The sequence below is a fragment of the Eschrichtius robustus genome, chromosome 9 (assembly GCF_028021215.1).
Source record: "Eschrichtius robustus isolate mEscRob2 chromosome 9, mEscRob2.pri, whole genome shotgun sequence".
Lineage (NCBI taxonomy): Eukaryota > Metazoa > Chordata > Mammalia > Artiodactyla > Eschrichtiidae > Eschrichtius > Eschrichtius robustus.
The window spans coordinates 34,630,869-34,644,986 of record NC_090832.1 but is presented as its reverse complement, the minus strand read 5'-3'; the positions used below and the strand labels follow the sequence as shown (position 1 = coordinate 34,644,986).

General features: G+C 36.5%; 1 protein-coding gene across 4 annotated transcripts in view; it reads right to left on the bottom strand.

Annotated features, from left to right (window-relative positions):
* The window catches only part of PTPRK (protein tyrosine phosphatase receptor type K), a 554,818-nt gene that overhangs the window by 344,787 nt on the left and 195,913 nt on the right, over window positions 1-14,118 (bottom strand). For all 4 annotated transcript variants that reach the window (XM_068551059.1, XM_068551061.1, XM_068551060.1 and 1 more), the window contains exon 3: window positions 2,192-2,463. In XM_068551059.1, the coding sequence (XP_068407160.1) occupies window positions 2,192-2,463 (272 nt within the window). The remainder of the gene's footprint in view (window positions 1-2,191; window positions 2,464-14,118) is intronic.

The following is a 14,118-nucleotide window of genomic DNA, read 5'->3' as shown; positions in this document are numbered from 1 at the left end:
AAGAAAATGTTATTGGGGCGGGGGGGCGGTGAGGGAGGGATGGACTAGGAGTCTGGGGTTAGCAGATGCAAACTATTACATGTAGAATGGATAAACAAGGTCCTAATGCATAGCACAGGGAACTATATTCAATATCCTGTGACAAACAATAATGGAAAAGAATATAAAAAAGAATGTATATATGTATAACTGAATCACTTTGCTGTACAGCAGAAATTAACACAACATTGTAAATCAACTATACTTCAATAAAAAATAATAAAATAAAATAGAAACTACAATTTGGTAAAAAAAAAAAAAAAAGAAAATGCTATTAATATCAATGATTCAAAGATCTTAGCAAAAAAATAGGAAGAAGTAATTACATGTATGCCATTTCTTAGTTACAAAGGATCAGCCGTATGATACCACAGATACATTATTTGCTGGATTTATCAAAATCTACTTCTATGGGTTTTATTTTCAAAGATACAGCTAACAATTTGATTCTTTAATGTACCATCTACGCAGGTAGCAAACAACAAACAGGGTTGAATATATGCAACCTTACTCCAGAACCCAAATTTTTAATAATTTTGCTAGATTTTTTGTTATCTGAGCTTTAATTTCGTTTAAGGAGGCTGAATCTGTGGACAGTTTTACTTTGCTGAATCAGAGCTTTTTCTTTTTAGTGTTAGGTTAAGCTCCAATAACAGATTCTAAAGAAATCAGTATAATGATAATGTGCTGTAAGGGTGACCCGGCAATGAGAGTGATCAACCCACTGTTGTCAACAGATGAAGCCTTTAACCTTGCTTCCGTGCTTCAGCATTAGTTTCACACACCTCCACCCACTCACCTACCACATAAGCAGCCCGCCCAGAGCTATGCGCCCTGAAGAAGCAGGTGGCTCTCCAGGACTGAAGGGAAACGTCCTTCTGTTCAGGAATAATGCAATCAACTAGTACCTAATAAAAATCCACTGAAATCTTCATAGACACATAACCCTGAATGGAGAACCTTACCTGTATGAAGTAAGAGACTTTTAATAAAATAAAAAATCAACTCAAAACAAAGCAATTAAAAGAATGCATTGATTTCCTCTCCCCTCTTCCCAGGAATAAAGATAAGCCTAACATGCTTTTTTAAAAAGCAGAAATAAAACTATTAGCTTATAAATTACTCACCGACAATAATAAAAAATATACTTTTACATAAACTCATTCCCATTAGGTTCTATAATAAGCTACGAACAGGCAAATCTTTTAAAAAGTTTAAATCTCAAGATCTAACACAGAAGTGAACTTTCAGAAGAGGTAACTTTCTGTTACCAGGTCCTGAACCTTACAATGAAGATTACTGAACAACTTTCCAAACTGGTAAATGGACTTCTTTGGTTCAACCATATAAACTCTGTCACACAAATCACAATGTAGGTATTGACACTATTCATTGTCTGGTTTACTCATAATTAAATCAAACATTTCTGGTGGGGGGAAAGATCCAAAGACATGTGGACAACTTTTTTTGTTGGTTGCTTATTTTTTTTATAGTTGGGGCTGGAGATGCCACGATAGGCCATGTAAGGGAGACTTATGAGTAATAATAAGTAATTAGAGGCAGTCAAGTGGCAGTGGGATGGAATGAAGCATTCACTTCGTCACTAGAATGAAGACTCTAAACTCTTACTGAAATTCTTTAGTGCTACCTTGAAGTCAAAACTGTCCCCCACTCAATTCTTGGTGAGGTTTTGTTTGCCTATTTTTATACTCCATGTAATTGACAAAAATATTTTAAAATTATTGAAAATGCCTCCCCCTTAGATAACATATTTCATGAAACACTATTTCATGTTTATTTTTCAAATGTTATTTTCAAGAAGCCAGTAAACCAATCCAGTCTGAATAGTACACTCAACTCAAAAAGCCTATTTCTTCCTGAACAGAGACATAGAAATATATCTGTCAATAAGCAGCTCTTTGCCAACCAACAAATATTGTACCTAAACTACATTTTTCCATATGTTGAAATATTTTCTCTACTTTGAAGACTTTGTGCCAATGTAGTCAAACATTTCCTCAAGCATAGCACTGGAGGAGAGCTAAAGAAACAATCTCTCATTCCTATGGGGCTAGTATTTACCTCTAAGTATTACATACACAGTGAGATCCAATGACATCAAAGCATGAACCAGAAAAGAAGAGGTGATTACCTGATATTCATTGGGCCAAAAGGTGCTCACTGCTAGCTCAGCCCGAAGCCAGTCTCTACCCGTGAATCCGGTCACATTCCATATTGGATTGGCAAGAGGGCCTTTATTCACCCTAACCAGTATGTTCAAAGTGCCAGGATTCAACCCTTTCTGGCTGTATAATAGGTAACTGAAGTCGATACAGTGAGTGTCGTTCTCCTTCATTGTAGGCAGCTGAAGTCTGGCTTTTTCTCCAGGGTCATGATCTGAAGAATCCACTATCATATAGGAACCTGAAATGACATTACATAAAATAAAGCTAAATAGATATATAAGGAAAAGGGGAAATATAATAATAGAAAGAAAGCAAAAATACTAATCTATTCTGAGTATTAAATTTAATTTTAAAAGACTATCTTCCAGAACAGAGGTATAAAAAGGTATCAAACAAGTAGGTAGATGAATTGAATTTATAGTGGGTAACAGACATTGTTCAAAGTACATAACATGTACAAATTCATTTACTCTTCACAACGTTATTATTCCTATTTTACAAATTAGGAAATTGAGGCACAATTAGTAACTTATTCTAAATCAAACAGACCATGTAGAGCCTAGTTCAAGTCCAGATGCCACTGTAAATAATCTCTAGTCTTGCTAAACAAAGGTCTTTTATCAAACAAACAAACAAAATAAACAAAAGAAATATGTTATTGGCCTGGTTTACATAGGGAGTGTATTTTTCCTTTTCCCCATTCATAATACTAATGCAGAGAGGGGCTAAGAGTGCAGGCACTGGAATCATTTCTGATTTCAGATCCCGAGATTATCATTTATGCAAGTTGTGTGACCTTTTGCAATGTACTAGAACTCTGGACTTGTTCGGGGAATATGGATACTTTGCAGTGTAAGTGTGAGGGCTGAAGTTTAACATGCCAAAACCTTTAGAGCTGAGACTCTGACACACAGTAGATTCACCTACTTGAAGCCTCCTCCACTAACCTGTCAGCTAATCACCATTGCTATTGTCCCCAATTCTGTAATAGTCCCTAAGCTCTTCTAGAGCCGCAAGAAATCTGGTTTGAAAATCACTAATCTACTCCACTACCTTTGGCTTAAACATTCCCTGGTAATCTATCATGAGGAGGCAAAGAACATAAAGAGTCTCAACCTCCCAGTTCCTCATAGTTCCACCTCCAAACACACGCTCTTGGCGTGGCAGGCAAAGTCATATAGTGCTAAGTATACATTAGCTGCTGATATTAGTCCTAGGACCTCTTCAGAAAAACAACCAGTTTTTCCCATGTCCCTTTGGATTTTAACAAAGACATGTATCACAAAAATGTAACTATTTACATTTTAAGTAATGACACCCATTTATCACACTTAAGGTAGAACACAAATTTTATTGTAAAATATCTTTCCCCAGGGTGTAATTTTAACCAAAATGTATTAGATGTAGTGTTACAGAACCCAGTGTTACACTTGGACCTCTCTTACTGATGAACTTGAAGAATTTTAATCAACCCTCTGTGTCTCCTCCTTAAAACACAGTAGCTGTTGCCATGACACACTAAACACTCATTGACTACCCATCTAACTAGTTCAATTAACCCCCAACAACAAGTTCAAATCACAGCAGATAAGAGGGCTTCAACTACTTAAGAAACCGAAATTTCAAACTTTACTAATTCCTGGTCAGTGGTACTTTACGGTTCAGAACTTTTGTGAAGATTTCATGTGATAACACTGTCAGTTACCAAGCCAAGTACAGAATAAACGTACTATAGTGATAGTAATTGACATTACTTTCGCTTCATTTTTCCCAGTTCTCATCTTCTCTTGTAACTTGGAATTCTTTTCTTTTCTCCTTTGTTCTCCCCTGATTCTCACAGATCGCACATTAATAGAATAAAATGGCCGTGTATATTTTGAAGAAATTATGTCTTTCTCTTTTAAATAGGATATCCTGGATCCCAACGCAATTTATAGAAGCAGGATGTTTCTATTCTTGGTTATACACACATTCTGAAGTCCATGGCTGAATTGCAGAGATGTCTTTCAGATTTACCACAGCAGAACAGATCAATTATGGTTATGGCTTTTAAGTAGGACCAGGCCTGAGATCTTGGATAAGTTACTTCGTGTTATTGGGACTCAGCTTCTTCACAAACCTAGTGACCTATTTCTCCACGGCTATCACAACTTTTTTCAGTGACCTATTATGGCAGTAGTGGGTTTTAATTATTTTTACAAGTCTGCATCAATTATGGCTTCTGATTATCAATTTTAAAGTAGTGCCCTCTAAATGATTTACAGGCTTTCAAATAGTTATTTTCTTCCATTGTAAAATAAACTTTGAAATAAAATGTTTTGTCTCACATTTTAATTATATAGTATGATATTTACCATTAAGACCATTTAGCAATTTTCAGCCAGTTGCACTTTTAAGCTACAATAATTTTCTTATTAAGAAAATGGGATCAGCAAAGTATATTAACTTGTAGGAATTACCAGTTTGATCATTAGAAAGACAAAAGCCACAAAATAAAACCTTGTCCAAACTATTTCAGCATTTCAAGGGCATTTGGTGCAAGTTAAATAAATTTTTAGAAGTGCTGATATTTTATTTCTATAGAGTGTTTCTGCTAAATGGGCTTCTTTCAATGCAGCCTGACTATTGCTACATTTTCTGAGTGCTATGGAATAATATGTATTTATTTCACAGTTCCAGAAAGGAAGAAGCACTAGCATCAAAAAGCCATCTAAAAAAAAAAAAAAAAAAAGCCATCTAAATCCTTCTGCCATCTGACTTCAAATAGTGGCAATTTACCCCGTAGGCACCATGGAGGTAGCTGCCTGTTTGACACAAGATTCCCTTCCATCATCCCAAACATAGAGAACACTATGCTATTCTTATCAACTTCTAAAAATTACTTCCACAGACTCCCAGAATAACTGGCTACCAACCAGTAGGGTCAAGGAGTGGGTAATACGTTCTTCCTTCATTCTTTATGTTATAATTTAAGCTTATTTACTATTGTTTTGTTATCAGCTAACTAATCCCTCAGATTTCTGATGAGTTTAGTTCTATTCAGTTGTAATTTAGCTATCTCAAGGCTTAATAATGAAGTATCTGTGTGTACACACATATAATGTACTAATTTTAATCAATGTAACTTCTTTAGTGTGGCCTTACAAATATTCTTTACAGTCTCTTGAGCAATAGAGTTCTCAAATATATCATTTAAGACAGAGGAGAAAAATGTAAATGGTTATAATTATAATTTTTTTAAAAAGTGTAACCTTCCTGTAAAGTAATTTGTCAATGAGAATCAAAAACCTTAAAAGATATATGCCCTCTGGTCTGGCAATTCCAAATCTAAGAATGTACACTAGCAAAATAATCATGTATATGTCCAAAGATATAGCCTAAAAAAGATGTCTATCTCATCATTACACTGTTTAAAATAAAGAAAAGCAAAAGTATTTAAATGTCCAATAATAGGCAGTTTGTAAAATTATGATAAAATAGTTTGATGAATAATTATGAAGTCATTAAAATGATATTATTAAAACCATTTAATGGAAGATATAATACGTTAAGTAAAATATGCAGGTTATAAGATATTATACTCATTTATGAAAATATATATTATATTAAATAAATGCATTTGTGTAAGTGTGTGGGTGTATTCATATATGTACACATAAACATGCATTTGACTGGAAAAGAACAAAAAATACATAGCAAAATGTTAACTGCGCTATCGGGGGAAGTTGTACTTTGTCTTCTGTTTTCTTATTTTTGTTCACATATATTCACTGCATGTTCTACAGTGAACATGCATTAGATTCGTACTTTTAAAAAAAAAAAGACTACATGAATGCTATCTTACATCAGGAACATCAAATGAATAATGATAAATACTTAGGAAATAAACACAGGGTTGTTGTTTTTTTTGCCTTTTAAAAATAAATCCTAGTTGAATCCTACAGATTAACAGCAACTTGGCTTTCAAAAACACACAATACAAAAACCAGGAACTTCTCATTTCTTTCAGTTCATTAAAAAAGAGAGAGGCTGCAAGTACTTAGACTAAGTAGCAGTTTTTATTTAAAAGAAGACACAAAGAAAACAAGTCCCATATTCATAAACACCACAGTCTAATATCTAGATAAACAAATAATGCCCAATGGATTTTCTGTACTAATGAAAATTTTATCTTTAAGCTATACTTCTAGGAAAAACATAGTAACACAGACAATAGGATGAATTGTTAAGAAAATAATGAATGATAAATAGGTTTCCATACTTCTTCCTAAAACTCCTTTATTGTACATTAACAATATTTTTATTAAGTCAGTTTTATTCAATATCCATTGAATTTTCCCTAGAAAGTAAGCAGAGAGAAATTTCTACTTCTCTGCTTAGTACTGACCACACTCCATGATCTTGCCCCAAAGTACTTTTTCCACATTACCTCCCACTACTCTTCACAAACCAGCTTCCCCAAACGGACAGAGCGGTCACTATTTTCTCCACATATCATGCCAGTTTTCTCCTCCAGAACAGGCTCATGCTCTTATAAGAAATCCTCCGCTCATCTCAGCCCCTAGTCAATTTTTACTCACTATTCTTCTTCAGCCCCAGACGACCTTGACCTTTCCCTGCCTTCAATACACAGTTTCTGCCTTTCTGGTTCTATCCCTTCATTATACAATACAATGTTCTTATACAAATTTTAAATAATTTGCATAGGAACATTTATCTCCCACAGAAGAGTAACAACGTTCTCTTAGAAAGCACGTGATTCATTCAGAGTCCAATCAGAAGAGAGAAGTCACACAGTAAATGTAACAGTAAAAGTATAATATAAAGAATTATTAACTACAAGAGGGTAGAGACTTTAAAAGTATAACGAGAACTCTAAAGGTAACCACAATACCCAAGGCAGAAAAAAAAAATGTAGAAAAGGGAGTGAGGCTGCCTAGAATCAGATCCCCTTAGAAGGTGTGGTTGCAGCCCACTGGGTGGTGAAGACCTTTGCTGGGTCACTCAGTCTAGAGCTGGTCCACACCTGCGGGGTAAGCAGGAAACACTCCCACATAGCAGGGTTTGGAGTGAGCTATGTGAATGCTGGGAGGGCCACGGCAAGGTAGTCACCAGGCCAGGGCTGGGGCTGCAAGCTCACGGAGGCACTGCATGCAATGGGAGACGCACAGCTACGCAGGACCAGCAAGAAGAAACTAAAATACAAACAAAGTTCAGTCAAGAGTAAAAGCTCCAGGGACTTCCCTGGGGGTCCAGTGGTAAAGAATCTGCCTTCCAATGCTGGGGACGCGGGGGCCATCCCTGGGCGGAAAGCTAAGATCCCACATGCCGCGGGGCAACCCGTGTGACACAGCTGCTGAGCTCGCGCGCCTCAACTAGAGAGCCCGCATGCTGCAAACTACAGAGCTCACGTGCCACAACTAGAGAGAGAAAACCCACACACCACTGCTAGAGAGAAGCCCGTGCACCGCAACGGAGAGCTGGCGCGCCACAACGAAAGACCCTGCGTGCTGCAACGAAGACCCAATGCAGCCAAAAATTTTTTTTAAAAAAAGAGTAAAAGTTCCTTCCCACTAAAATGCCCCCTCAGCACCCTCTACTGACAAAGCTTAACATTGTGCTAGTTACAAAGGAGAAATGCTTAAAGGGTCAAGCTCCACTCTCACACAGCAGGTACTGCAGGGTAGATTTAGAGCAGCTTAGCAATGAACTGACACTGCATTAAACAACAACTTTGCATATAGTAGAGGTTCAATGAGAACTTCTTTGGTTAATTGAATGACTGAATGAGTGAGAAGGAGACAAACAGACTAGCTCTTAGAATATAACAGCATATAACTGTTGAGGCAGTACCAACTCTACTTGAGATAAATTATCTGAAAATGTCAAAACAACAACAAAAATAAAGCAAACAACTGGAACTGACTTATGCTGCTTTCAAACAGAATCATTTGATCAAAGAGTACAATGTTTGGAAGTACGCATGCACTTAACATTTTTGTCAGAGCCACTCATATATATACAAAACCTTCTATTAGAGCAATGGCTCTCAAACATTTTAGTTTTAGGAGACTCCTTTTCCACTCTTAAAAAATATTGAGAATATCAAAGGGCTTTTGTTCCTGTGAGTTCTTCTCTATCAATACTGACCATATGAGGAATTCAAACTAAGAAATTTCAAAAACATTTGTTAATTCAGTTAATATTAACAGTAATAAAGCCCTTATATATAACCCAAATAAAATATTTTATGAAAAATTACTACATTTTCCCAAAAAATATAGTATGGAGGCATATTTTTGCAAATCTCTTTAATGTATGACTTAATAGAAGATACCTAGATTCTCATTTTTACTTCTTCATTCAATCTGTTGTAATATTACACATCACGTAGCCTCTGAGAAATTCTACCATACACTCATGAGAAAATGAAAGGGAAAAAAGGAAAAGGAGTATCTTAAGTGTTATTTTGACAGTAGTTTTGACCTCACAGATCCTCTGAAATGGTCTTGGGGACCCATAGTGGTCCCTGGACTACATATGAAGAAATCACTATATTTTAGTATGCACAATTCTCTTTAACTTCATGCTATAATGAGAACATTATCAGTGCACTTATTTATACTGAATCTACTTCCTCATTCAGTCACTGCATGGTTTAAAGATCTCTATAAAACAAAAGTCTTTACTCGGATGTTGGATGTCTGGAGAATAAAAATCAAAAAGACTGAATAGTTTTACACCAGTATTAATATAAAGGGTGTATTGATCAAGGTACATCAGAAAAACAAACAAATACACACACACACACACACACACACACACACACACACAAAGAAAGAAAGAGGTTTATTGGACGGAACTGGCTTATGTGATTACAGAGGCTGAGAAGTACAGACCCAGGAAAGCCAATGGTATAGTTCCAGCCCAAGTCCAAAGGCTAAGTAATATTCTACCTTAATAAGAAAAGCATTTTTGTGTGTTCTGAAGACCATGTTGAATAGCCACCAAAAGCTACCAAAACACCAGCACACTGTGCAAAACAGTTAGTTCTTGGCCCTGAGTGAGATTTTCCCAGCAGAAACAAAGGACATGCCAGAAACTGTTGATGTGAAAAAACTAAAGACACTGAACACTAATATAATTTCATGCCCAGCCAGCTTAAGAAGCCATAATCAGGACCGCTGGATAGAGAGAATAGTGACGACTGAAATAGCAATCTGGGTCCCAGTCCATCTGGGATGATTTTTTTCTTTGTTGTAAAATTAATATCTCTAAGCATTTATGTGGCTGTTACTAAACTGAAGGCAATGTCTTATTTTTCACAATATTTTTCAGCTTCTCATTTCCTTTAATCAACTTTGTTCTCCTCACCCCAATTTTGCTTCATCTGATTAGGTGGCAACATGATATACCAAGTAACTAAAGCTAAGAACCTAGAAATCAGTTTGATGTTTCCCTTTCCCTCACTTTCCTCTTGTAATCCACTGGCAATTCCTATTGCCTCTAAACTGTCTCCTCAATCCATCCAACTTTTCTTCATCCTCACTAGTTTATCAAGTCCCTCTCACCTCTCAGGAGGACAACTAGAAGAGGCTCCTAACAGGTTTCATGAATTCCACACTAGCAGCCCTGCAGTAGTTTTCCACAGGCAGCCAGATTTTTTCAAAACATACAATCTTTTCTCATCTCCACAGTGCAGTGAGAATTAAATCCAAACTTTTCAACCTCTCAGCTTCAGTATAATCTTGCCCCTGCCTTCCTCTCTCACATCGTCTCCTACCCCTTTCTGCTTTTACTCAACATGCTCCAGAAACAGTGGACTTCTTTCTGCCTTTTAAAGATCCAAGCTTATGTCTGTGTCAGTGTTTCTACACTGGATTTTCCTCCGCTTGGAATACTCTCTCCTCAGCTGGCTTATTTTTATCATTCAGGTCTCATCTCAAATACCGTATGTTGGTGAAGCATTCCTTGGTCTGTTAAGTAGTTCCTTCCAAGATTCTTTCTAACATGCCATTCTTTGTTATTGCCTTCATAGCACTTGCCATTTACCAAATCTAATTAATTTGTTTACCTGATTGAAAAACTCCACAAGAAAGTTGTACTTCAATCTATCTTGTTCATTCAAAAATCTAGAACAACGTCAGGAGCCTTCAGCATGGAGTGGAAGGCTTTTACGACAACATTTGACAACCATCTATTCAGGTTTCCTGCTCTGCATGTCTGTAGCATTTCTATAATGCTCTCTTATGTACCACATATACCATATTGGTTGGTGCATCTCCCCAGCCCCAGCGCAATCTTTTCAAGGTCAGAAACCTCTTTTTCCTCCTAGCACCTAATAGAGGAATTCTGCACATATAAACTCTTGGTGAACTCTGATAAAGGTGAGCAAAAATGGAGAATTTCAAAAATTGTAGCAGTGTTATTTTTTCAAAGATAGAACAAAAAAGAAAAAAAAATCATTGAATCAAATAACTTTAAACAATGTTCTAAAAAAAAAAAGAAAAAAACAATGTTCTCAATGTTGACAGTTCCCCCCAGAGATTCCATTATTTTGGTAAGGTTGACAGAGGTGCCCTCACTTTTTTCATGGTCTATTATTATTTTCTTCAAACATTTACCTTCCATTATTTCTTAAGATAATGCCTTCTATTAGATTCACCCCCTACATTATAAAGTTTGTTTCTAAAGGACAGAATGAGGCACACATTTAGAAAAAGTAAATTCGTCCCCCAAACTCCAACACAAAAGGACAGAACTTGCAACTTCACAGGATTCTATTCCAACAACTTTACTCTCCCGAAAATGTCCCTTCAATTGCCTTGACAAAACATAAAACATTTTCATCAACATTCTGCAGGAATAAAATTTCTCTTAATCCCTGAGTAAGCGCTTTGTATTTGTTCTAGGTAGCCAACTTACATTTGAAGATAAAATGTATTTTATGTTCAAGAACAGCATCTGAAACTTTCAGAAAACACAGAACTGTAAGAAGAAGGTTTCAGGTAAAATAGCACAACATTTCTCCTTCTTGGGAGACTAGTCACCTCAGGAAGTTTACCTGCTACACATTACGATCTAAGAACGAGGGACTTCCCTGGTGGCGCAGTGGTTAAGAATCTGCCTGCCAATGCAGGGGACACGGGTTCGAGCACTGATTCAGGAAGATCCCACATGCCACGGAGCAACTAAGCCCATGTGCCACAACTACTGAGCCTGCAATCTAGAGCCCATGAGCCACAACTACTGAGCCCGCGTGCCACAACTACTGAAGCCCGTGCTCTCAAGAGAGAAGCCACCACAATGAGAAGCCCGCACACTGCAATGAAGAGTAGCCCCTGCTCGCCACAACTGGAGAAAGCCCGTGTACAGCAATGAAGACCCAACACAGCCATAAATAAATAAATAAATTTATATTTTAAAAAAAAAAAAAAGATCTAGGAACTGGGCCAAACATTGTGCTACAGTTTAATCTCCTTCCCCTACAACATCTTACAAAGCAAAAACATGAACTTAATTGGCCCTTACTTTGACTACCTGAATTTTCATTTTCACCTGTATGACACAGAAAATCTGTGCAACCTATTATCAAAAAGACCTATTATTAATAATCACCCACCCTCTCTTAAAGAGAGGCTAATTTTATAACCTGCTGTGCTTTTCTCATCAGGATCTTTTAGGACTCCAGTTTTCCCTACTCCTTAACCATCTATTCAACTCTCTAGCTTGGGCAAATAATTAAACCTTTCTCTGTCTTGGTTTCTTTATCTTGGAACACCTAAACGCCTTAGGTCTACTGTCAGGACTAAATGAGACTGTCTGTATGATGTGCTAAAACACACTGATTAGGCGGGTCCTTAATATGTGTTCCTTTGGTCATATTCATTCCTTTCTCTATCAAATAGTACATAGAATAAAACTGGAAAATGTATGAAAAGAACATTTTCAAAGGTGAAAAATGAAATAACAATGTTAAAGAATAGTAAACTTTAAAACTTCCAATACAGAAGCACTCATACCTTTCTCAACCCTTCCCTTCAAGATTCTACCTAACTCCTTTCAACCCATGTGAATCAACCCTCTTTCCCATCTCCTTCTTGCCTATTTCTTTCTAACTCTACCCTTTTCACTTTTTATCTTTAAAGTCTGGTATAAATACACACTGGAAACACACATAGACATAACCTTACCAACAGCTATAAAACTCATAAATCTAAGTTTAAGATCTTTGTTCTAAGATTTCTCTGATTTCTGAAATCTTGGCACTTCCCCCCATGGCTCTCCAAACTGTGTAGCTTTTGTGTTATGTGGTACTGAAATGTTTTGAGAAGCAGTTGCTAAAATGAAAAGCAACTTCAGAGAGAATAATCAGAGTTGCATTACCCCAAAAGGCAAGAGAGTCTTTATTCTGTAGCCAATTTTGTAATCATCACTTGCCTTTTCAAAGGAACCAAGACTGAAAAGAACACTGAAAGGTATGAGAAGACAGTATAGCCTGCGGTCTCTGGAAACTGCCTAAAGACTAAATATTACATTAACAATTCCAGCCTGTTGTCTGGATATAGCTTAATTCTGTTAATAATGAAAGACCAGAACTTAAGGTCAGTCCAGAATGAGCGTATAGTATTTACTTATTTCCATTTAAATGGATATTCCCAAAAACAAAATACCCTACTCAGCAGTCACAGTATGTCTAAGGGTACCAAAAATCGATTTTAAAATGTTAATATGCCATATACCAGAAGAATAAGACTTTATTTTGACTTAAAATTAGTAACAAGAGTCAACAACTACTGAATAAGCAAATGGCAAGCAATGATCAATCAGAGAACAACTCAGGTTGAGCAAAATTTCTCAGCTGAGTTCTCAGGTTCAAGGATAATCAGGCTACAAGAATTCAACTGGCAACCAAGGAAGTTGCTTCTTTTAGTAAACCCTAAAGTTCCAAATTACAATAGAAGACGCTTTATAAAAGACCTGAAAGGAAGGAACAACATTCATTCCACTCTCACCCAAAGGAAGTCATATTCCCATCTATGAAAAGGTTAAAAATTCAGGCTCTGAAGTCAGAGACCTGATTCTGCAGCCTGGCTCTGACACCATTTACCCCAGCCATCCACCTCTCCTCTACCATTTTACTGATGAAAATCAGTCCCAGAAAAGATAAGTGTCATAGATATAATAAAAATACTGTTTGAGAGGATTGTTATGGGGATTACAGAAATAGGAACTATCTAAACCAAAAATCTGTCTGCTTGTTTTTTGAAAACAGTGCCGACCTTAGAAGGCATAAGACAAAGTGTAAAAAAAGCAAAAGGGAATGAGAACACAGAACATGAGAGAAAAGTGAGACATCGAATACAGAGAAATAAAGAAAAGAGTACAAGTGAGGTGAAAAAAAGAGAAGAAAGAAGTGTTTACACTTTAAATGTAAAATTTGGAAAGACAAGAGAAAAGAGGCACGAAGGCAGTGGTAGAAAAAAATGGGGTTACATTTATTTTCTGTCTTCCCAAGTCACTTCATAAACCATCCAAATATGATAAAAGAAACTGAAGTTCCAGGAAACAAGAAAGCAAAAGAAAATGATATCATCACCTCAAACGCAGAGATTGTTGCTTTTGGTCACAAGACGATTAGTCTTCTATAATACAAGGATGTGATATAAAATTTTTTAAAACTACAAGGCCCTTTTGAAGTCTCCTGAGCCTACATTAATTTAAGATAGCTCCAGTGGAATTAGTGGTTCCCAATACTAGAACAAAGCATAATACTGTTCTCTAGGATAAGCTATTCCATCTCCAATGCTGCCAATCCAGCTGCTATTAAAAGAAAAAAAAAAATTAAAAAAGGAAAAAAATCCCACCAAAACACACCTGGTCAATTGTAAAC